Source organism: Gracilinanus agilis, chromosome 3 (assembly GCF_016433145.1).
Source record: "Gracilinanus agilis isolate LMUSP501 chromosome 3, AgileGrace, whole genome shotgun sequence".
Classification (NCBI taxonomy): Eukaryota; Metazoa; Chordata; class Mammalia; order Didelphimorphia; family Didelphidae; genus Gracilinanus; species Gracilinanus agilis.
The window spans coordinates 410,162,046-410,188,104 of NC_058132.1; the positions used below are offsets into that span (position 1 = coordinate 410,162,046).

A 26,059-nucleotide genomic window follows, 5' to 3' on the forward strand; every position below is an offset into this window, starting at 1 on the left:
CCCCCTTGCCTGGAATGCCCTCCATTTAGATTGTGAGCTTTTTGAGAACAGGGTACTGATTTTTGCCTTTATATCTCCAGTGCTTAGTACACAGTAAGCGCTTAATAAGTAAAAGCTAGCAGTGAATGCCTCATAGCATCCCTCTTAATCAAAAATGCCGCTGGAGCATCGCCTTGTCTTTTGAAACCTTTCTTGACCACCCTAGGGTCCTCCTTCGCAAACTACCTCGTATTCCTCTACTTTGTAATTAATCTCTTTATATGTGTCCTCCTTATTCTTATGTATACTCATTGTTTGTTTTTTTTTTTTTTTTCATTAGAATGAGTCAGGCTTGTTTCGTTTTTTAGATTCGAAACCTCTAAGAGCTCAGAGTCTGGTGCAAAACTGGCACTTAAATGCTTGTGAATTGATTGTTCTGTTTCCAGGAAATGTTAACAAAGCTCCTCTCCCTCTCCCCCCCCCCCTTCCCGAAGCCCCCTCCGGCTTTGCCCCTTCCCCAGCAGGCTCCTCCGCAAGCATATTTTGTCTTTCGGGTCCGCATTCCCACAGCAGGCCTCCTTTGCCCCCGGGGAAGGAGTGAGGTGGACATGCTGATGCAAACCCAGGATAGGAAAGCAAGAGGGACCTGGTAAGTGTCAGAGGCTTCGAGAAGCCTAGTGAGTAGGCGTGGCAGCAGAGGAGTCGAGAGAGTGTCCAGTCGCCGTCTTTGCCTCAGGAACACAGCCTGGGCTTGGTTGTTACATCCCCAGCCTAACTAGGGCAACTAACTCCCCGCAGGGCCAAGGGACCAGTAAGAAACAGGGGTTGGGTCGATGGGTAAGGGGTAAAGGAAAATTGATAGCGGTTCCTTTAAGGCAGGAAAGAGCGTTTCTATTGGACAAGAGGAACGGCGCTGTGCGCAGCTGCGGGAGCCTTTAAGCCTTGACACACGGGGCTGCAACTTGCTAGTGCAGCGGGAGTGAGCAAAGCGACGTTTCGTCCTTGTCCTTCCCCTTCCCCGCCCCGAGACCTCCCGCTCGCCTCGCCGCGCCCCTTTGGCGCCCTCCCGCCCATCCCGACACCCAAGCCGGTGCCCACGCGCTCCGGGATGCCTCGTTACGAGCTGGCTTTGATCCTGAAAGCCATGCAGCGGGTAAGTGACCCGGCCTAGCCCTCCGTACCTTTCTCCTGCCTCGCTCCGCTCCCTCCCCGCGCCCCCTACGTCCTCTGCATTTTCACTGTCTTCTTTGCAGCTTGGCGTTCTGTCCACACCATGAGTCGGCACCTCGTGCCCTTCTGGGGAAAGGGGATCCTCAGCTCCTGCTTCTTGCTCCCCTTGGGTTTTTAGGGCGGGGGGCTGGGTGGGGTTGGGTTGCCCTGAGAGGACACAGCCAGGTTCATTCATTACTTCCCGCTTGTCCTTTTTTCCTTTTTTTTTTTCTTTTTACACACACAGACACGCGCGCGCAGACGCGCGTGCGCGTACTCTTGTTGCTTGCGCCTGGCGAGTGCCTGGAGACCAGCGCGTGCGTGTGTCAACCTGAGTAAATGAGTGGAGGCGCGCGGGGGCGTGAGCCTCTGGGTGAGCTGTGGTGTAGTGCATGTGCGCAGGATGGCCATAGCTAATCTTTACCTAGCACTTTTAGGGGTTGCAAAACGCTTTGTACATACTGACTCCTTTGAACCTCTTAGAAGCCCCAAGAGGTAGGCGTTATTATTAGTCTAATTTTGCAGATGGGGAAACTGAGGCTCCGAGAGGTTACGAGACTTGCTCAGGGTTACAGGGCTAGTATGTGTCTGAGGCTGAATTTGAATCTAAGTCTTAATGACTCCAGGTCTGGCGCTCCATTTACTGCGCCACCTGAAATACATCTCCAGAGTGAGAGAGAGTGAGAGAGTGAGAGTGCGTGTGTGTGTGTGTGTGTGTGTGTGTGTGTGTGTGAGAGAGAGTGCTTGGCCACGCCACATGTTCTTAAAAAGATGTAGACATGATCTTCAGTGTGTATGTATTCCCTAGCGTAAGGTGCGTGTATGCATGCCTACCCACCTGCCTGTGAACGTGGGTGTATATGTGTAGAGTGGGGTACATTCATTTCTCGAACCTTCTCGAAAAGGGGGTGGTTCTTCTCACTCTCCCACTGCCATCTCTGTATCATGCCCCCTTAGGATAAACGTGGAACTAAAACCGTAATATTTTTGCCAGAAAGGGGGGGGGGGGGGGAAATCAAACACTGAAAGTCTTCTTCCATCCTTGAGTGGGGAAACCTTGCTATGTTATTAACAAAACAAAACCAACGCGGTCATTCTAAAGCTTCTTGAAACATCCTGCCTATCCTAGGTTCATCTAGTAAATGCATTTCTAATTTTTGCTCACATTTTTATGTCTCATATATTCTCAGCCAGATTTTTGATGGAAGTGTGTGTGTGTTTTGAATTTTCAACATAATTCAATAAAGTTATCTTTGAATCCTTATACGTAGTCATCTTTCGACTTGTTGCAATGCCCCTGACTTGAATGAATATTCTAAGAATCAAACTTTAAGGGAAAAGGGGAAAAAAAAAAACCTTTCATTAACCCTATCCTAATCTTTATTTTATTCATCCAAATTTCAACTGCTGTCTTAGAGGAAACTTTCCTGTGAGACAGATGGAGCCAGAGGCAAAGAAAAGGTACTAACAGAGACAGAGAGAGGGAGTCAAAAGGAAAGATAGAGAAGCCAATTGAAGGTAGGTAGAGAGACATAACTTTTCTCAAAAAGAACTTTTAATGACATGGCACATAAGAACAAAGTTAACTTATTTTATGCTTTCTCAGCCATAATGAAGGCTAACCAAATTTGTTATGCTCTGTATGGTGACAGCTTTTTATCCTAGCACACTATGTTGGATATCTTAGAAATTTGGGCTTTTCCCAGAAACTTCTGTTTGTACTTTAAAAGAAATGAAAAAAAGAGTCCTGCGTATATGCTTTGGTATTATGGTCTTCAGTTTTAGAAATAAGTTTTCACATCATACTCTATATAATATAAACTTTACTAATCTTGAAGAATATATAAAAAATTACTGATTGTCTTCAGCTTCTGAAAATGGCATATAATATGCTGAACTAATGCTAATAATAATAATCACAAAGTCCAAAGAATTTAATAAAAGCCGTGGAAAAGGAAAAAAAGCATTTGAGGAATTTGCTAACTTTCCAAGTTATTAATGGGACTGAACCCTAGAAATTTTGAGTTCTGTCCTAGTCTTTGACCAGGAATAATATTGTTCCCTCTACCTTTTCTTTAGAAACTAAATCAAGAAGCCCCCAAATAGTATTCCTTCATATTTTCGCTATTCACATAAACATGGAATTTAATTGGGGACAAAAAAAAAAGGAAACAAAAGAAAATCAAGAACTGGAGAAATCCCTGTGGTGGGAATAAGGGGAGTAGAGGAAAAATTGAGTCCTTCTCAAGCAATCCATATATTTATAGGGGTTAAAAATTTGGTTTATTGGCCACTGGGAAATTCTCCTCTTCTCATTTCCACTTTAACCTGTTTCATTTTTAAGTAAGTAAGTAGAAGGTGAGAAAGGAAATCTTGTTAAGCATTATTGGACTGCCTATGTATATTTGAATTTTGTCTGGAAGCCAATAGCTCAGTAAAATCATAACCTCTTTATCCTTCAGTTTGTCTCCAGAAACATTGGTTATGCTTTGCTATCTTAGTACTTTTTCTCAGGTAGTTATCAAATCTAACTTAGGGCTATGAATGTGGGCACCACTTGGCATCAAATGATGTATTGACAAAATCATTCTTGTATTTAGATACTAAGTAGTTAATAAGATGGGCATGGGATTTTTTTTGGAGGAAAGGGAGTCATATGGAAACTCTTAGTGAGTTTTGTATGCATGTTCCTTGGTCACTGGAGTTAGTAGAGGGAACATTGCTTACAACAATGTTATGGTTGAGAAGGCTGAAGAAATTATCTTGGATTTAAAGTGGATTAGAAGTAAAAGGTATTACAGCTCACACATTTTTCTTCTTCTACTTTTCCAAATATCTCTGTAATGAACATGAAAGCTTTTCCTGGTTTCATAAAATTTGTTGTGCTTAAGTTGTTCAGAAAACTGGAATTTGAAACTGTTAAGGTGAATAGTTTAAAGATCAGTTTGAACAAATGTACTTAAAGGTAATGGATATATCACATACATAGTGTATCCTGAGTACACAGAAATATTTATAGAATCCAGATTAATAGGATTGTAAATTTAGAGCTATAAGGGACATTAGATGTTACTTTATTCCTTAGGACCCCCCACTTCCATTGTATGGATGAGGAAGTAGGCCCAGCAAGAAGTAATTTACTCATGGTAACAAATGTAGTAAATAAAGTTAGGATTTGAATGTATGTTTGTTAACTCCAGATCTGGGAGGAAAAGTGTGACAGAGATATTTGTGTTACTACAATGTGTGAAAACATGGAGACCTCTTAAAAATAATAAGAAGATAATATGATTTAAAGGATAATTGCATCATTACTGCTTATAGATTGGATTGGATACATTGGATAGGGGTGTTTATTTCCCATCTGTTTCATGCCTGTTATATTCTGTATAGCAATGAGTGATTCCCAATCTTCTTGGAGTTGTGACACCCATTGTTTGGTTTCCTTTTACCCCTACCACTCCCTTCCTCCTCCCAGTAGTAATGGCATGGTTCTTAAATGTAAAATATTCAAAACACAATACTATGTGTTTTTCAACACCTCTGAGGTACACATTAGAGATGTGGCCAAGCTACTTTTGGGAGGAATCGTTGCTATATATTTCAGGATATGTAGAGTACATATTTGAAACAAGATTTAATGTTTTGTGAATTAGGGAAAACTAAAGGGATGGAAAAACATAAATCTTTAATAGGTGCCGGGTAGTAGTCTTCAATAAAAATATACAAACAAATAAATGAAAAATTTGCAAGGAAAATTTAGTTAGAACTTATAGTTCATGTTTAGCACAAGGACTTTTTAACTCCTTCAGGCCCTTCTCTGGCTAAAAATACTTTGGCTCTATTTTAAATTCTCAGTTAAATATTGCTTAATAGTAGAGGAAGTCATACCATCATTTCTTGTTTAAAATCATTACGTGTAGTGGACATCATCCTTTCAGATCCTATAGGTTAACAGCTTTGATGTCATCTTTTTCTCACTCAGTCACATATCCAGGCTGTTGCCAAATCTTGTTATTTCTACCTTCCCAACATCTATGGTCCTGGACTCCTACAGCTACCACCCTGGAGCAGACCTTCATAACCTGTCACCCAGACTCTTTTAATGGCTTTCTCTAAACTCAGAGTCTCCCTGACTCAGATATCCCCACTGCAATTTATCCTCTCTTCACCAGTTAAAATAAACTTTCAAAATCATGTCTGGCATTGACACTCCCTGCCCATTCCCCTACCTTCCCAAATAACATTTAGGGACTGCTTCTCTTGTTACCTCTGGGATTAAATATAAAGTTCTTCATCTCTTTAAAACCAGATCCCTTTCCATTTTTTCCAGTCTTACAGGTTTCATGTTCTATGACTTAGTTTCTGTTCCCCACTTTTGGTAGACTCCATCACTCAGCTCTATATCTTTGCTGGCTGTATTGGTTATCTTTCCATGCCTAGACTTCTCTGGACTCATTTCAAACCTGAAGGAGCCTTTATTGATTTCTTCCTTCATCTCTTACCTCCACCCTCCCCCCCCCCCCCCCCCCCCCCCACACACACATATGCTTGATCTTTGATCTTTATCTCTTGGATATCTATTTACTTGCCTCCCCAACTAGAAGAGAGAAGAAATTGCTTCTGACTTTCTTTTACCCAGCATTTAGTATAGCACCTGTTACACAATAAATGCATGTTGATTGATTCAGCTTCTCTAGGTTGCCAGTGTATTCTTAGGCCACATTGATTTAAAGTAAGCTATTTAGAATAAGGGAGGTAATACAACTTTACTTTGTCCTGACTAGAGAGCATTAAGCACTTAGAGCACTCTTATAACTGACATTTATGTAGTGCTCTCAGGTTCACAAATTGCTTTCCTATATTATCTCATTTGTGAGATAAGGTAGAATAGGTATTCTCTGTTTTACCAAAGGGAACCAAGGCTCAGAGAGAGGTTAAGTACTAGACTTTGTCCATGGTTACTGAGCCAGTAAGTGCCAGAGGCTGTATTGGAACCCCACTGGATTGGCAACTGAAATAGTGAGTTTCCTATCCCTTGAAGTGAATTGTTAAAAACATTGGCTGAATGGATCATTTGCTGGAGATACTGAAGAGAGGTTTCCTTTGTTGCATGAGAGATCATACTTGGTGACCTCTAAGCATAGAGATTAAAAATAAAGGCATGATTCATACTTTGAAAAAACCTTTAGAAATAAAATTAAAGTAGCACTATGTTTTGGGAGAAAGTGAGAAAATAACCAACCTTTGGTAGGGAGATCAGGTTTAGTAAGGAGAGAGAGAAGGGAAAAGCTAAGATGAAAGAAGTAGGCTTTTTGATAATTTTGTTGGCAAAGGAAATCAACATTTTAGAGAAAAAAATTCTAAATATATACATGTATGTTTGTATACATATATATACATGTGTGTAGGTATGTATCATTTTTATAGATCAAAAAACATTAGGTTAAGAATAGTGTGGTTAAGAAATACAGATAATAGAATTAATAAGGTCAAAAGTATTATGCATAATTTGGTTTTCTTAAAAAATTGTCATGGTACATGAGAAGACTTTAATCTGGGATGAAGGAGAAGAGTGATTGGAAATTTTTTTCCCCTATGCCTTTGCATCTCTACCCAGGTATTTTAAACTTGGGAATGAAAAATTAATGGTTTAAATAATAACCTCATGCAACTTAGGTAATGAATACAAGCTGGTATATAAAAGCAACAAATTTATCTTTTTTTTGGTATTTTTTATTGTATAAATCAGGGAGTTTGCCTTCTGGATTTATATAATAAAATAAAAGACATTATCCTTTTAAAAATTGCAGCAATGTTAGGCAAGGTTTAAGGTAACTTTTAGTTAAAATTATTTGGTTTTTAGAGAGTATTTTTTTGTTTTTCTTTGACAATTTACATCCATATCTCAATCTCTTTGTCTTGCCTACCTATCTCAATTCTAATTTGGTATTATCTTCAAGAGTTTAAGTCTAGCCTCCAACACTTATAACCATGTGACCTGGGTAAGTCACTTAACACTACATGCTTCAGTTTCCTCAACTGTAAAATGAGCTGGAGAAGGAAATGGCAGACTACTTAAGGGGAAATAATAATATATAGTATTATATTGAGGAGGGATTCTTGGAATAAAGCAAATTTTTTTTTTTATATAGGAGCAAGCTTTCTGTTCAGTTTTACTAAACAGAATTTATGTGTGCCAACACGTAATCGATTGTGTATGATGGACAGGGAGGTCATTGCTTTTTCCTTTTTTTGTTTGTACTTGGCATACTCAAATATTCAGTTTAGGGGTATAGAAGCAAATTGACTTATGAAAATGTTTAAGCCCTTGTTGTTAAGAGTATAGTTTTTTCCCCTTGGGCTACTAGCACCATCTATCCAGTCTATAATTAGTAATCACCCTTAACCTTCCCTGCCTCCTGCTTGAAATCAGGGAGTTAAAACTAGATATTCAGCAATTAAAGTGCTTAGAGGGATTCCAGCCTTTCTCTATGAGGCCTTTGTTCTTTAAAAAGAGTGATTTTTTTTTTTTTTATCCCATAAAGTGATTGAAAGGTTTTAACCTCCTCAGAGCTATAGCTAAGGTACAAAAAATGATGGAGTCATTTTATGAGCATACATGTTTGTGGAAATGGTTTCTGAATATTGTCTAGTTAATAGTACTCTTAAGAGCTTTTTTTTTCTCTTTTATTGACTGGTTTCTATCTCTTGTACATTTATGGGCTATTGATAATTGAAAATTTGTTTTGGTTGATAGACAACACACATTAGTTCCTTTTCTCTGATTTATAATCTTTAAGAGTTGCATTGGTCACTGAGGGGTTAGTGACTTGTTCAATATCACTCAGGTAGAACTTGAATTCAGGTAATTCTGACTCTGAAGCTGGCCCTCTGTCCACTATATCAAACTGCCTTTCAGATAAAAAATCTGGTTAATAAGTAGTGATTACATGGACTCGTAGCTGGCTTAATCATTTTTAAGGTAAAGATAAATTTGAGAAGGATCTTTGTTGTGTTTTTTTTTTTTTTTTTTTTTTTTATGTGTGAGGAATTCTTAGGTAGAGTTTTAGCTATCTAGATTTAAAAAAAAAAAACATGCCTTCTGTCTTAGAATCAATACTATGTATTGGTTCCAAGGCAGAAAGAGTGGTAAACTAGGCAACGGGGCTTAAGTGACTTGCCCATAGTCACACAACTAGGAAGTGTCTGAGGTCAGATTTGAACCCAGGACCTCTAGTCATGACTCTCAATCTACTGAGCCACCCAGCTGCCTGCCCCAATATCTAGAAATTTTGAGTCATTTCCCCAGTTTCCTGTTAGAATGAAGCAGGATTTGACCTCAGGTCTATATTACTCTGAGCCCAACCCTCTTTCAGCTATGTTGTGCTGCTGAAACTACTCTCCCTTCTCCTCCCCACCTTTCGGTCTGGACCTTTGTTTTTTTTGAAATTCTTGTGTTCACATTTCCTTCTTGGTTAACTAGTCTAATTTACTGTTTAAAGAGTTGCCTGAAGGCCAGACTCAACCTGGCTCATGGCCAGTGTTTGCTGGGAGTAAACCTTGAATTCAGGTCTTGTGAATCTAATCCAAAATATTATCTTCCCATTTAGTACCATTTGTTCATTTCATAGCAGATATACTGGCATAAAGTATAACAAATATCATCAACTTCATTTTATATATACATCTGTAGGAATTTATTACATAAATACAGGTATGCCTGTACTTTTTTCTTGGGAAAAAAATTAATCAAGATGGTGTCTTTTATGATTTGTTGGCTCATGCTGACTCCTTTGTTTGCAACTTCAGGTTTTTTTCTTTTTTTTAAACTCTGATCTTTTCTTAAGGAATGTTTGGGAGTTCTCTTTCTTACAACCCTTCTGTCTCTTCACTCCCCCTACCTTTCCTATCTGAGTTAAAATCTGGCCTGAGACACTCACTTATCTGAGGGACCTTGGGCAAGTCACTTCACCCTGTTTGCCTCAGTTTCCTTGTCTGTAAAACGAATTGGAGAAAGACATGGCAAACCACTCCAGTATCTTTGCCAAGAAAACCCCAGACAGTCAGATATGACTGAAAAAATTGATTGAACAACAAAAACAACTCTCTGTTCCTTTGGAATAGTGGCTCCTTTGCAAGTGGTATGTGTTCCTGACTAATGGCTCCTTGCTACTTGAATTTTTGTTTGGCTTCTTATCATTCTTTTTTTGACCTGGAGCAGTGGATTTTGGTTGCAGGAAGTTTTCGTTTTGAGAGTTTCTTCAGGAGGTGATGAGTGGGTTTGCCCTCTTGTTCTAAGACATCTAGGTAGTAGTCCTTTATGTTTTCTTGAAATAGGATATCTAAACTTCAAAAAAAAAATTCCAGGTAGTCCAGTTACTCTTAAATTATTCTTCATCACTTTTCTAGTTGTTTTGTCTATGACATGTCTTAGATGTTCTTTTTCTTTTTTTTTAAGTCTTTGGAATTTAATATTTTTTGTCCCATGGAGTCATTATCTGCTATTTGTTCATTCTCATTTTCAGGGAGTTTGTTAATTGGGTAAGATTTTATATCTCTTTTTGTCAGGCTGTTTTTTCTAATTCTTACACGTCTTTTGTTTATTTTCCTCTACTGTTCTCATTTTATAAAAACACATTAAAAAACCAAAACTCATGCTTCTTCCCTTTGACAAATTCTAGTTGAAATTCTGCCCAAGATGTATTTTTCACCAAGGCTTCTGTTGTAGATATCTTCCAGTTGGTCTTGTCTGGATTTGCATTTTGAGTGTCTGTCACAACAATAGCTTTTTATTGTGGTATTCTTGTTTTGTTTGCTCCTTCTAGCCTGCTTTCTGACTTTGGAGTTGGTGGCTCTGCACACTTTTCAAGGGCAGGAATGGGCTGGTATTGTTTTCCTGGGATACTGAGTATTGTACTATCTAGGGTTTTATGGACAAGTCTGACAGGTGGCCTACAATTTTCATTGCCTCCAAACTGATCTGATCCAGGGCTAAAGTCTGAAGGCTTTATTTCCTCCTTTCCACATCTGAAAATATGAAGTGTTGGATTATGTTCATTTGTAGGATAGTTAAATGTTTAGTATATAAATGCACTTAATATAAGTTTCTTCCAACTTGTAAAAAGACCTTTTAGATTTTGTCATCTATTCTCTTAATGAAAAAAAATTGTCTTCTGAACACCTTTGTCTGTTTTGTATTTTGTTAGCATTACCAGTTAGTATGCCTAGTACACCTAGTACATCTTATACTCAACATAAAACTTTTTTTTATTTTTTTATTTTTTTTAAAACCCTTACCTTCAGTCTTGGAGTCAATACTGTGTATTGGCTCCAAGGCAGAATAGTGGTGAGGGTAGGCAATGGGGGTCAAGTGACTTGCCTAGGGTCACATGGCTGGGAAGTGTCCGAGGTCAAATTTGAACCTAGGACCTCCCGTCTCTCAGTCTGGCCCTCAATCCACTGAGCTACCCAGCTGCCCCCCAACATAGAACTTTTAATGGAGCTTATCAGTTATAGTTATATAGTTTTTTTTTTAAAGATGAAAGACTGGAGTAGAAAGAAATGTGGTTGGTCCTTTTGATAATTGTATTCTAGGGCAAGAATTCTTTAATCTTTTTGATGTCATGGACCTTTTTTTGTCACTATAATGATGCTGATAGCCTCTTTCTCAGAATAGTCTGTATTTTGTTTCCTTTAAATGTAAAAGGATTACAAAGGAACCTTATTATATTTAAATACAATTAGGGTAAGAAATTATTCTGCTTGGTTGATGTTGGAGAATGAACTATGAAAATAAATATGGCTTATTCATGGAAGGCTGTCATGCTTCTAATGTGACCAGAGAGGAAGAAGATAACTAGCAATATGGTCTGTCACTTTTTGCCTGTGAATCTGTCACTTTCTGTCTTGGATTAACACTTCAATTTTTGAGGGTAGCAGGGCAACTACAACAGTGGTTCTCTCTCCCGGGCACATCATAACCATGTAATCTTTGGCCTCTTGGCAAAATATAAGAAATTGGGTGAGTGGCAAGTGTTGAAAATCATAGTCTGAATGTCCCAAAAGGACATGAAAGCTATTCCTGTGTTTGCATAAATATGAACCTATTGAAAAGAGACTTATACTAAGTCTTTTTCCCCTTTCCAATTGTTGTATCCTGAGGAAGTAGTAGGAAGCTTCTTCAGGATAGAAACTGGTTTTATTTATTCTTTTTTATCTAGGTGTCTAGTATATAGTGAATATATGATAAAAGCATACTGAATTGAATGTATACTGGGTGCTATTCCTATTATTTAAATTAAGTAACATACTATTTACCTTAATATAACTTAAATAGAGTCAGCTAGGTGGCTCAGTGAATAAAGTGCTTGGCCTTAAATACTTCCTGGCTGTTTTTGAACCTGGGCAAGGCACTTACTTAGCTAGTTGCCTATCCTTTAATGATATTCTGCCTTGAAAGATAAGGTAAAGGTTTAAACTTAAGTATCAACTTACTTTTTTAAGATAAAAATTTTCTTTTACTCCACAAAAGGTCAATTAGAGAGAAATCTAATTAGAGAATTGTGCAAAGAATAGTTTGACCCTTAATACATCTTAGAATAAAATATTTTTTTATTTTTAGAATATGAATTGTTAGAAATTGATATTCATAGACCATTTCCCCCCTCTCTTCTGTGTGTCTAGGTGACTGCTTATTTCAAGAAACAATAAGTACAAGTTAATGCATACCTTTGTGCAAAACACTTTGAAAGCTTGAATACAATCTGTAGGCAAAGAGTAATTTCTTTAGAAAATGATGTTTCCCCTGCCCCCCTCCCCCAAGTGTGTTAGTGAGGGTATGAATTAATATGTACTAAAGAAGACACAACTAAGTGCTTCAGTGGGATAGAGCACTGGGTCTCAGACACTTAATTAACTAACTGTGTGACCTTGGGCAAGTCATTTAATCTTGTATATCTCAGTTTTCTCATTTGTAAATGAGCTGGAGAAGGAAATGACAAACCCCTTCTGTATCTTTGCCAGGAAAACTACAAATGGGGTCACGGAGAGTCAGACAAGACTGAAACGACAATTGAAGACATTGTAGCATTTATTGTTGCTATGAAGTTTATCTTATATGTCCTTTTAGACATAATAGTTTCCTTAGTGGTTCCTTACAAATTGTATTCTGAAAGGATCATTTGTAGTTTTAACATTCTCACTTTTTTGGCCTTTAAAGATCCATTTCTTTTTGTCTAGTAATGGTACCATTTTCTTCTTAGTTTAAATTTCATTATTGTTATGATAACTTGATTTGAGGAAAGATACATAATGACTTCTCCCCAGTAAAAATCAGGAGAACCAGACAGAAAGAGTTAACCACATTTTTGCTCTTCCTTATCCTTTCAACAAGGGGGTATAATTTTCTATATTCTGAAGACCCCTTTTTAGATTTTCCAGATCGGCACATTCTTTTTTTTTTTTTTTTTTTTTTTTAAACCCTTACCTGCTGTCTTAGAATCAATACTATTTATTGGTTCCAAGGCAGAAGAGGGGTAAGGGATAGGCAATGGGGGTTAAGTGATTTTCCCAGAGTCACACAGCTAGGAAGTATCTGAGGCCAGATTTGAACCTAGGACCTCTAGTCTCTAGGCCTGACTCTCAATCCATTGAGCCACCCAGCTGCCCCTCTAGATCAGCACATTCTTAAGAGTGATTATTAGATATTAGTTACAGGTAATCCTTTACTTTTTTGAAGACTAATAGTTTTATGTACATAGAACTGAAATTTAATTGCAAGTATCAGCAAATCAAATGATATTTATTTGTAAAACATTTCCTTTTAGTCTTTAGTGCTTTATAAAACTCATCTGTTTTCTTTAAGCACTTAAGTTTTTAAAAAAAGTAGTTGGGGAAACTATAATAAAGAGGAGAATTGTGTATCAAAAAATTTTTTTTAACAAATTTTTTGCACACTGTAACCAGTTAACTATTGTGACCTATGGTCATATTCTATTTTCTGGTTGGAGATGATGTAAAATCTGGCTTAAAGTTTTGTCTTAAAATAATCTTGAAATGTTTTTAATCTTTCCCTTAAATCCAACAAATACCTCTTTGTTAAAAGTATTAGCATAGTATAATAGAAAGAATATTGAATTTGGAATTAAAGAGTTACAGTTCTGATTGCCACTGTGATCTTGGGCAATTCACTTCCATTCAAAAGCCATCTGTAAAATGTTGGACTGGAGAACCCAATCAAATCTGTCCTCCAGGGTTCTAGACTTAGTATCATTGAAACTACTCAAAAAGGAGTGCTATCTATCATCAGTTTGGAAATTCATTCTAATCACTGAAAGATTCTCAAAATGTGCCTGCTTATGCAAGAGGTAGAACAGTTTGAATTGGTACTCCACAGTCATCCTTGCCTTCTGTCCTGGCTTCAGAATCAAGATGACTTGAATTTTAAGTCCCATCTCTGACACATTCTGTTTATATGAATTGGGACAAGTCACTTCAACTATCTGTACTGTTCCTGATAACTCAAAGGTTATCAGTTTTAGTTAAAGTGCTAACCTGTGAATAGAAGGAATAATCTCCCCTGGAAATTTTAATTCAATGGCTCCCTCTTAAGTCCAGGATCACATATGAACTCTTTTGGTTAGCACTCAGCCTTCCTTGCCTGACTTCCTCCTGCCTTTCCAGGCTTCTTAACCTTACTCTTTGCCATATCCTATTTGATCCAGTTTTGATCCACTGTCCGTGTTGCTATTCTTTGCACAACGTGCTCAATCTCCCAACTCTGCTTTTTTGTTCTCTCTCCTCCATGCCTGGAACTCTCTCCTAGCTTACTTGGCTTCCTTCAAGTCCCAATTTTGTTCTCTCTCCTTGATGCCAGGAACTCTCTCCTGGCTTACTTGGCTTCCTTCAAGTCCTAACTGAAATCTTACCTTCTGCAAGAAGCCTTTCCCAGTTCTCCTTAATGGTAGTGCTTTCTTTTTGTTGACTATCTCCAATTTATTGTGTTTATTTTGCTGGTCCGTAGCTGTTGCCATGTTGTCTTTCCCCATTAGATGGTGAGCCCTTTGAGAGTAGGGTCATGCCTTTTACCTTCCTTTGCATTCCTAGTGCTTAGCATAGTGCATAGTGCTTAGCGTGTAACAAAGCACTTAATAAGTGCTCATTGACTTGATTATGATAATGGAATCCTCTTGGTCCCTGTCTAATTTTGTAACTTTTTTCTTTCAAAGTACATTAATTTAGGTGATAAGATTCTATTCTTCCACATATTGTTCTAGTTTTATTGAGAGATGAACAGGTAATTTTAATATAGTGCTCATTTAATTGCAGCAGTAGGCATTTCTGGCATCAAAAATCTTGGAAAGAAACTAAATTGATATCCATTTCTTTTCTAACCTTGAGGAATTTTAGTGAAGAAACACCTCCTAAAAGGTAAAATATATTTGGCAATAACTTATTTTCCTGCTAAAGAATCTTTACTTGAAAGCTAAAAGTACTTTTATATTTTCTGGCATGTTTCAGTTGGAAAGCTGAAAGATAACCTTGTAGAGTTGTGCCTTCAGGGAAGGTGAAGCTGGAACCGGGTGGGAAATATGTATGAGTAGAGCAGAAAGAACATGGGAATGTGAGCTCCAAGGTTGTCCTGGTGGATGTCCTTGAATAATATACTTTATCTGGGGTGATTGATCATTACTAATGCTTTCTGGTAGAATAGATGAGTAGTATTAAATTTGCCTCTTGCACCAGAAAAAAGGAAATGGATGTTTATAGCAACATATTAATTTAGTTTGTATACTTTAACAGGTAAAAGGGAGCATGATGGTATAAGAAACTGTTGGACTCCATCTCAGGAGAAGACTTGGTTTCAAATATATCCTCTGCTATTTCCCAGATGTTTGATTATAAGAAAAAACTCAATAACCCTCTACCAACTCTATTAGACTTTACGAAAGAAGATAAAAGAACTCCCGCATTGTTAATTGCAATCTGTCAATAGAGAAAACTCACAGACACAGCCTAGAAAATCACTAGTCCTTGGTGTATATTGATTTAAATTTTAAAGAATATTTTATCCTTTGCTTGAAAAAGGTACACCAGAGGGAGGTAAAATGTAGGCTTACTGATTTCCAAAGTGTTCTACTTGGTTTATCCACTGTTATTCTGTCATTCTCATTTTCTTAGAATTATGCTTTCCTGACACATCTATATGATATATATGGTTTAGAATGATGAACTCATAGCAGTGGTTCTCAACATTTTTTCCTGTTTTCTGACTAAAGAGGCTTGTGAAGCCTTCTTTTAGCCAACAACTATGTGACTGTAGGTGAACAATTTTTCCTTTCCTTGACCTTATAGTTTCCTTCCCTGTAAAATGGAGAGAGACTAGATAATCTTTAAGGGTCTTTTTTGCTCCAAATATGTTTATGACTGACTAGACATGGAGTCAGGAAACCTTGATTCAAATCCTACTTGACAGTTGCTTGTCTTGTGGCCATGTATTTAGTTTCACTTAACTGTCTTAGGGCCTTGATGCCCTTATTACTTGTACTACCTACTTTATAGTTGTGAAGAAGCCATTGTTAAGGCTGTAATGAGGCCATTTCCTTATACATTTCAGGGACATTGCTATCACTTTTTGAGAATATGAAATTATTCCTTAATTATGGAATATCAAAGAAAACTACCATGTAACCAGTCCCTTCTTTTTTTCCTAACTCTGAAATATTCTACCACTAATGAGTGATTATCTTGAAAAGTCAACCCAATCTTAAAAATAAATAGAAAAGCAGAAATTAGTGACAGTCAAATTTTGGCTGAGGAAAAACGTTTTTTCCCATGTACTTGAAAAAAAATGTGCCACCATTCATTTCACTATCAGTAGAAATGTATAAACTATAAAATAAAGGGATGAAAGCTAGGAAATTCCAAATATATTTAATAGGAGGCACGGGTTGATTCATTCAAATCAACAAGTATTCTGTAAGCATCTACTATGTGCTAGATGCTAGGGCTACAAATTTAAAAATAATAATCACTTTGAAGGAGCTTATATTCTCTTGGGGCTGGGGGAGGAAGAGTGTGAAACATGTGCCTATATGAAGTATATGCAGAATAAATATATAAGATAAATGCAGGGTAGTTAAGGGAGCTCAAGTTGGAGAGATCAGAAAAAAATGGCTTTGGAAATGATAGGATATGGATATGGAGAAGACATGCATTTCAGCCATGGAGGATATTGAGTACAAAGGTATGGAAAGAGGAGATATAGAACAAGTACTGAGAAAGACCAAATTGGCAAGACCATAGAGTTCAAGAAGGGGGGAGTATGAGGAGTATAAAGACAGGTTGGACCCAGATAGTGAAGAACTTTAAAAGCTAAACAGGGGACTTTATGCTTTAGCCTAGAGGCAAATAAAGGCTGGTAGGAGAGTGACCTGGGCAGATAACTTAAGGAAAATTACTCACAATTGTGTGGAGGATGTTTTGGAGTAGAAAGGCACAAATTGGGAAAACCACATAATGAGGCTATTGCACTAGTCACATGGGAGCTAATGAGGACCACCACCAGGGTGTGAGTGATTAGATGAAGAGAGGAGAAGACATATGTGGAAGAATTTTCAGTCTTAACAGGAGTAGGGAATTTTTTTGTGTGAGGGGAGGTTAAGTCCATGGGAAGTCTTTCCACATCAGAGAAGGAATTGCTAGATAAGAGAGAAATTAAAAATGAGAGAGAGTGTAATAATAGTAGTGTCACAATACTGGAGATGACTAGATAAAACCAAGTAAAGAATTAGTGGATGGTCTCTTTTCTCAACAAAAGATGAGAAGAGGACCTCATGTGAGAGGGTAGTGGGAAGAAGTGTTGTGGGAATATAAAATAGGAAGCAGTAATGGTGTAATAAAAAGATCCTGGATTTGGAATTCAAAGACTTGGGTTCAAATCCTACATGTTTCTTAATCTTCTTTGTCTCTAGTTTCCTTATCTAAAAAATAAAAGTTATCAGAACAGATAACTCTAAGGAGGTTTGAGCCAAAAAAAAAAAAAAGTTTTAAAGAACTTCCTGAGACATAATCACTTAGGGAGGAGTTAAAAAAAGATATTTCTGGGAACTTTCCCTTTATGATTTCCTGAAACATGAATGAATGATGTAGCTTAAGTGCTTCTTTTTATGTGCCAAGGGCTGAGAGTACAAATAGAAATAGTTTGGTAGTCTTGGAGCTTATTCTGTAATTGGAGAGACAAATGAATTCAGCTTCAAGGCAGATGGCAAGGACCAGGGAATGTGATGGTGCACCAGCAGGTCAGATGTCAGTGCCCAGGGAGATTAAAAGATATGACAGCAGGGCACTGTCTGCAGGAACTGAGGATTCTCTGATGCATTGGAAAGTTTGTAATTAGTGATCAAATAGTGTGATCTTCATTTTGCTCTTCTTTCTAGGTTGCCCTAGAATTAAGGGGGAGGGGTGAAGGTAAGGATGCTGTCTCTTATCCTAAATTGTTTTGTATTTGTGTTATAAGGAGGCAGCATGTTAGAGTAGAAAGAACACTTCCCATGGAATCAAATGACTTGGGTTCAAATCACACCCCGGAGACTTAGTAACTGTGTGACCCCAGGCATCAGATTTGTCATCTATAAAATAAATGAAGTGGTTGTACTAGATGAACTCCAAGACTAACCAGCTCCAAATCTGGAATTTTATGATATCTATGAAATCAGGGATTATTTCATTTTTGTCTTGAAATTTTTAATTAAGGGAATATATAGCTAGGAAGAGAAGATGGACTGCTCACATGACGAGCAAGGAATGACAAATGGACTGCTAGAGTACTCCACTGGTTACCTTTGTGATGTCAAAAGAAAGTGAGAAAGGCTCTCATCACGTTTGTTGAATGCTCATGGCAAATTCATGGGAGGACATGGAAGGGCCATGTGGGCAGGTATGGCTGGCTTGTGAACTGCATTGTTGGAGACATCTTCTAAATTGATGAAATTATGTTTATCTTGCTATCCCCAGGGCCTAGCTAAAATGCCTTGTTCATAGAATACATATAAGCATTTGGTGACAAAGCCCAATAATTATAGCATTTCCCCTGATATTTACCCTCCCAGTCCACCTTCTGTCCAAGGTTGACAGACTGCCCTTATTGGCAAGTTGCTTAATTTATTTGGACCTCAATTTCTTCATCTGTATAGGGCAAGCTAGATGGTGTAGTGAATAGAGTTCTGGGCCTAGAGTCAGGAAGACTCATCCCCCTGAATTCAAATCAGCCTTAGACACTTCCTAGCTGTGTGACCCTGGACAAATTTGCTTAACCTTGTTTGCCTCAGTCTTCTCATTTGCAAAATGAGCTGGAGAAGAAAATGGCAAACCACTTCAGTATCTCTATCATGGAAACCCCAAATGGAGTCACAATGAGTTAGACACCACTGAAAACAACTGAACAATAAAAAAAAATTCTCAAGGAAGTTGAATTCTCAATGATTTTGGGGAGCTCTTCTAATACTAGGTCTTAGATTCTTAAATGAACTTATCCTGCAGATCTATTGCTTTACTGTGCCAAGATTCTAAATCTTTTTCTAGCTATGTAATTTTCTGGGCATTTTTCTGTTTCCTCTTAAATTTTCTCCATTCTTTTCCTTCCAGTACCAATAGTTCTGCTTGCTCTTGAGTCCATTGTCTTATATTTTTCACTGATATCCTTAACCTAGTTAGCTTCACTGTTGTCTTGAACTAGGTTTTCTTTTTAATTGCTTTATTTTGTTTTGTGATAGCTTGGACTTATTTCCTTTAATGAGTTTGTTATATCTTGAAAAAATTAGTTTCATTTCTGTTGGTGGCTGAGTATATTTTTCTTTTGACAATTTTTCTCTACCTTTAAAATAATCTGTAATATTTCTTTGTAAAAGAAGATTCTGATGTATTTTCTTTTTCCTAAAACCAGTTTTTCTTTTTGGGGGTTTTGGTAGTTTGGTACTCTGGTGTCATGTTCATTAGTTTGCTTCGTTGTTGGCTTGCTACTCCCATTAGAATGTAAACTGATTTGGATTCAGGATTTTTTCATTTTATGTACTTTTGTACCACAGTGCCTAGCACATAGTAGCTACAGGATTAATACTTGTTGGTGATTCCTGTTCTTCTTCCCCCCCCCCCCCCCTTGGGAGATGTGTTCCTTGTAAGGATCTGGGACTTTGGGGTCATGGCAATAATATCAACATTTGACTTGCAGGGTCATACTTGATTGCAATTATAGTTGGGAAAACTTCAAAGGAGTTATCGATAAATTAGTACTTTTCCCTATTCTCCTATGTAAAAAGTAGCATATCACTCAATCCCTTAATTATTATTGAATAAATGCTTGTTTTAAATGAATATATATGCATGCTTGCAGATGCATATGTATCTAGAAAAGGGAGACATGTGGGAATTAAACGAGATAGTTCTGATCAACTTTTGAGATTTATTAAAGATTTTGGATGTAGTAAATTCATTCCCCTCCTTCCCCCCATATTGTGGATATATGTATGTGTTTGTGGGGGAAAGGAAGATAAAAATAATCATTTTAAACTGAATTTTTTAAGAACTCGAAACACTTTGTATTTAGGACAAACATCCACATGATTTTTAGCTATTTAAACATGACTTAAATGAATTCAAAGACAATATTATTAGATTGTCATAATTTTTTTTAACTTATACCTTCTGTTTTAGTATCTAAAGCAGGAGAATGGTAAGAGCTAGTCTGTTGAGGTTAAGTGACTTTCTTATGGTCATATAGCTAGGAAGTGTCTGAGGCCAGATTTGAACCTATCATAGTAACTTTATGATATTTTGTGACATTTGGGTAGGAGTCAAAAAGACATGGGTTCAGATTCTACCTCTGATATATCCCCTGGTTGTGTGACTGTGGGTAAGTCACTTAACTACTTATTGTCTCAAGCCATTCTTTAAGACCAGGAGTTACAGAGAAGGTTTGTTATATCTGATAGAGGTTTTCCCACTGAGTTCCCTTTACCAATGAAATCATAAGCCCATCATTTCCCCTAGTGAATAGATTAATAAGAAGAAAGTCCAGCTGCCTTTTAAAAAGGCAACAGCAATTAAAAAACAAAACAAAACAAAATTTTTGTCTTTTCTACATGCTATATTTTTTAGTTTTTTTTGTGGGGGGGTTATATATTTTGTTTAGCATTCTGCTAGTTTTTTATAGTAAAGTCAGACAATACCTAGGAATGGAATTATAAGAGTGACTTTTTCATTTGTATAGGACAAAAATGAAATTTTAGGGGCTCAGCAAAAAATACCTACTTGAGTTTATCTACTTGGAGCTTAGTTGCCACAAGTGAGTGAATCTTGGCAGTTATAATATTCAACTTACCTTAAATTGTTAATCTTAAATTATTAATGATTTTTTGTTTTGTTTTTGACTAATTTCTTTGAAGAGTTCTAGAAGTTTGCTCTACGTCTTTGTCCCTTCAGACAACCTGGATAAGAATGTTTCGTGGTGTATGATTCTTCACTGTTGGTAGATTGGTGTTAACTGAGCTGAATTTGTGTTCCCTCCTAGCCACCCGCCCCAAATTTTGCTTTTACAAAATGAAAAAGTATTCTGTATCAGATATGAGATGGTAGTTTATTCTTGACTAAAGTGTCTCATTGACTAGCATTTTTGTGTGATTTTGCAGTTATATTTTGCAGTTTTTTAAAGTCCTTCTTCTTGCTCCATTTATTTGCCAGACTTAAACAAATTTTTTTCCTCGTGGTTTGGTGAAATCCTTCTCTAATTCAATCTTTGTCTTTTGTCTTTGCTGCCTTGCAGGGTTGGTACAGTAGGCCTCACTAGACTTAGCTGCAACTCAGAATTTCTTCTCCAACAACTGAGTAAATGCTGATGGTCTTGTGGAATGTGGATTAAAAGTTCGGGCTAAGTTCTCAAAATTCCAATTAAGAAGCGGAGAAAAATTTTAAAAACTGTCTCCTTCAAAGTTTGTCACAACCAACACCATCAAGACAGCAAATCAAAGGACAAAGACTTTGACCTGCTATATTACTAAATGTAGTCCGGTCCACGTATGGCTTAAAGACTTGGCTGGGGGGACCAAAAAGTAAAGTTGAACACCTCTGTCATTGGAAGCTGTTGACTTAACAAAGTCACCAAAATGAGGGCTGTGCTGGAGACAGCAGACATTGCCATTGTCGCCTTGTACTTTGTGCTGGTCATGTGCATTGGTTTTTTTGCCATGTGGAAATCCAATAGAAGCACCGTGAGTGGATACTTCCTGGCAGGGCGCTCTATGACCTGGGTAGCTATTGGTGCCTCTTTATTTGTGAGCAATATTGGGAGTGAACACTTCATTGGGCTGGCAGGATCCGGAGCTGCAAGTGGATTTGCTGTAGGTGCATGGGAATTCAACGCCTTAATGCTTTTGCAACTTCTAGGATGGGTTTTCATACCAGTCTACATCCGGTCAGGTGTATACACCATGCCTGAATATCTGTCCAAGCGTTTTGGTGGCCATAGGATTCAGGTCTATTTTGCAGCCTTGTCTTTACTTCTCTATATTTTCACCAAGCTTTCAGTTGATCTGTATTCAGGTGCCCTCTTTATCCAGGAGTCTTTGGGTTGGAACCTTTACTTATCTGTGATCCTGCTGATTGGAATGACTGCTTTGCTGACTGTCACTGGAGGTCTTGTTGCTGTCATCTACACAGATACCCTTCAAGCTTTGCTCATGATCGTTGGGGCACTTACACTTATGGTTATCAGCATGATGAAAGTTGGTGGGTTTGAGGAAGTTAAGAAAAGGTATATGTTGGCAAAACCTAATGAGACCTCAATTTTGTTGACTTACAACCTTTCCAACACAAATTCTTGTAATGTCCACCCAAAACCAGATGCCCTAAAAATGTTACGTGAGCCCACAGATGAAGATGTTCCTTGGCCTGGATTCATTCTGGGGCAGACTCCAGCATCAGTGTGGTATTGGTGTGCTGACCAAGTAATTGTGCAGAGGGTCTTAGCTGCTAAAAATATCGCCCATGCCAAAGGCTCCACTCTGATGGCTGGCTTCTTAAAGCTTCTGCCTATGTTTATTATAGTGGTCCCAGGTATGATTTCGAGGATACTATTTGCAGATGATATTGCTTGCATCAACCCAGAGCATTGTATGCAAGTCTGTGGAAGCCGAGCTGGATGCTCCAATATTGCTTATCCACGCCTGGTGATGAAACTGGTACCTGTGGGCCTCCGGGGATTGATGATGGCTGTAATGATTGCAGCCCTGATGAGTGATCTGGACTCCATATTTAACAGTGCCAGTACCATATTCACCCTGGATGTGTACAAACTCATTCGCAAAACGGCAAGCTCAAGAGAGCTAATGATTGTGGGGAGAGTTTTTGTGGCCTTCATGGTAGTGATCAGCATCGCATGGGTGCCCATCATTGTGGAGATGCAAGGGGGCCAGATGTACCTTTATATTCAGGAAGTGGCCGATTATTTGACACCCCCAGTGGCAGCCCTTTTCCTTTTGGCCATCTTCTGGAAACGTTGCAACGAACAAGGGGCGTTTTATGGTGGAATGGCTGGCTTTATTTTAGGAGCGCTTCGTTTGATCCTGGCATTTACCTACCGTGCCCCAGAATGTGACCAGCCTGATGAGAGACCAGCCTTCATAAAAAATATCCATTACATGTACGTGGCTACAGCTTTGTTTTGGATCACAGGACTCATCACCGTGATAGTGAGCCTTCTCACACCACCTCCTACCAAGGAACAGATCCATACTACCACTTTCTGGTCCGTGAAAGTCCCGGACAGGAAAGAGAGCATCCCAAGAGAGGACCCATACAAAATGCAGGAGAAGAGCATCCTGAAATGCAGTGAGAACCTTGAGGGGACCAGCCCTGTTGTTCCTAATGGAAAGTCTGAAGAGAGCATCAAGAACATGCAGCCAGAGGATATCAATCTCTTGATGACATGCAAAGAAGAGAGCAACACAGTATCTTCATTAAGTCATTCTGAGGCTGAGACACCAGTAGACTCTTACTCCAATGGACAGGCAGCTCTCATGGGTGAGAGAAAGCAAGAGAAAGAGCTGAAGGGTAGACACCAATATTGGAAATTCATAGATTGGTTCTGTGGTTTTAAAAGTAAGAGCCTAAACAAAAGAAGCCTCAGAGATGTAATGGAGGAGGAGGCTCTTTGTTTACAAATGTTGGAAGAGCCTCCCAAAGTTAAGCTAATACTAAACATTGGACTCTTCGCTGTCTGTTCACTTGGAATCTTCATGTTTGTTTATTTCTCTCTGTGAACTTTTAAGGGGATGGTGAGACAGTAGCTTATGAGGATACTATCTTTGAAAAAAATTATAACTGTTGCATCTCTCAGGCATTGTTTGTACTGAGGTTTTAGCCAAATTTTACTTAGCAAAAAAATTACCTATTTGCAAGACTTTTAAATCTACCCAGAGTTGAACAAAAACAATACTCTTCAGTTTAAAAGAAGCAAAACTTTTTTTAGCCTCCTCAGTTGTACAAATGAAATTAAAATTTTCCTTCTATACCAAAGTAAAAAAAACACAAAAACTGGTTTTATCTTAATGTTATACTATGAGAGAACTTAGACCAGCTACCAATGGGACCTTTAAAACAAAATATATTTGTTTTACAGTACTTTCAATAGATGTATAGGTTATGCTGCCAAGTCTGGGTAGGATTTTTCACACCTCAGAGTACAAGATGCATTCAAATATTATTCGCTTGCATCTTCTTAACCCTGTTACCCACACTTCCATTCAATTTTTCTTAAAAAAAAAAAAAAGATTCTTATTGCACAATCAGATTTTACTATATAGCTCTTTATGGAGTTTTATGGTTAAGTTCATTTACCAGTTTTATTGCCAGAATTTGTAGGCCAAGAGTCTTTGTGAAAAGAACAGAAAACTATTTTCTAATAGGTATTCTTTAATATAACAGGATTTTGAGAATTATTTCATGTTCTGGTTTCTTTTCTTTATTTTTCTCTTTCTTTCCATGTAAAATACTGGGCTCTTTACAAATTTCATCATGCCTTTCCCTTAAGGGAAAATGGGTGAGAGAATGTGAATGTGGTACAGTTTACAACTGAATGCTATTTTTGAGACAACTCAGAACATAAGTCTTGCTGACAAGTTGGTTGATTATCATCTCTGAAGCAGATTAAAAACATTCCTGTGATGGCATGCTGTGAAGAGAACACATTTCTGGTATATTGAGGGTGCTCCCTTTGGAGGAGTTGGTTGACATGGTCTGGCTCATGTCTAGCTTTAGTAATTGAGATCAGAATACAGAAGTCATAAGTTGGCTACCCTGGTTGAAAGTGGTATAAAAGCACACTTTGAGCAAATCTATAATTACTCTCTCTTACTGAACCCTGTAAAGCATTATTGGTCTTCAATCACATCTTTGCAAAAATTTAGAAAAAAGTTAAAACACTTCTACTCTCTTTGGATTTTATCAAAACCATATAACTTAAATGTCACCAAGATCTTAAAACTTCTGCCTTTCAGTCAACCAGAAACCATTAATTTATGATTTTTGTTTCCAATTTATTTTCTTATATTGGACTATTACAAGTTATCTGGTAGCAAAATGTCTTCCCATCCCCATAGGGACTTTGTAGAAGATGTCTGTGGTTTATAATAATTGTATTAATAGCATGTCTTTATGGAGTGCCTTGTGAACATTATTGAATCATTCTACGTGTTTAGACTCCTGGGATAAATAGGTAGGATCAGCCTTCCATTGTATGGAAGAAGCCAAGTCCAAATTTATCCAAGATACCAAGTTGGTAGAATAATGAAAGCCAGGTCTCCCAACTTGTATTTTGCCCATTAAGATATAATTTTTTAAAGACTATGTTTGTCAAAAGGTATTTAAAAGTTAGGAGTCTAATGATAATTTTTAAGAAATGTTGTAATGTGAGATTTGTCTTAATTTAATTTTCTTTGGTAGCTTATTGTATTTGCAATGTGAATCATTTGTATGTTGACTTGCATGCTGTTGTTGTCATCTTCCTAAATTTTATCCCACTGATTTATCAGCAATGTTTTTTTAAATGGATTTTAATAATTTTTTTTGTTAAGAATGAAATGTAGAACCATTTGTTCTCTCATCTCCCTCTAGTTGTCTTAATTATTATACAAATAGTAGTATCTGTGTGTGTATACATACATATGTATATATATATATATCAAACCTGGGCTAATATTTATGAATCAGGAAAGCTATCAAACTTGTTATCAAATAAAAATATGTTAGTTTCAGTCAGAAATAATAACCTTCAGTTTCCATAGGTATATATAATTTAACAGACAAAAATTTCATCAGGATTATTTGGACTATTTTTAATAAAATATTTTCAACAATAAAGCCAAATAGGTATCTCTTATAGACATTAGTATGCCCATTGTTGTTTATTATTTTAGATAAAGGTTCATATTTGGTTTATGGTAACAGTGATCAGAGCCACTAAGAATTAAAATGAGGAAAATGAATGAATTTGCTCTGAAAAGAATTATTTCAGCAGTCCCATGGTCCAAGTTATTTTGATATTTTAAGTGTTTGCCTTCATAGGTGTCCTCACTCCCAAAAGGGCAGGGCTTGTAACCCTCTACCCTGGAGTGACTACCTCAGCCTTCCCCCCCCAGGGAACCCATCAATTTCCTACTGTAGATAGGAGAAAATGATTCTGAAGGATTCTTGTTGGCAGTGCCAACATCTTTTTGTGTCCTCTGGCCATTCCAGTTTCTTGTCAAAACCTTTGTATTTGGCTGCCATAATACATTCCTTCTCTTGCAAAGAGTCTGTAGTGCCTAATGAAAGGGGTTGT

The 26,059-nt window shown here is 37.6% G+C and overlaps 2 protein-coding genes across 2 annotated transcripts in view; both read left to right on the forward strand.

Moving 5' to 3' along the window:
• Positions 1 to 652: 652 nt before the first annotated feature.
• The window catches only part of MRPS6 (mitochondrial ribosomal protein S6), a 63,706-nt gene continuing 38,299 nt past the window's right edge, over positions 653 to 26,059 (forward strand). The window contains exon 1 of the mRNA XM_044670236.1: positions 653 to 1,132. Coding sequence (XP_044526171.1) covers positions 1,088 to 1,132 — 45 coding nt within the window. The 5' untranslated portion in view covers positions 653 to 1,087. The remainder of the gene's footprint in view (positions 1,133 to 26,059) is intronic.
• Positions 21,348 to 24,711, forward strand: SLC5A3 (solute carrier family 5 member 3). Its single transcript, XM_044670235.1, has one exon. The coding sequence runs from the start codon at positions 21,348 to 21,350 to the stop codon at positions 23,499 to 23,501; it is 2,154 nt and encodes a 717-aa protein (XP_044526170.1). The 3' UTR covers positions 23,502 to 24,711.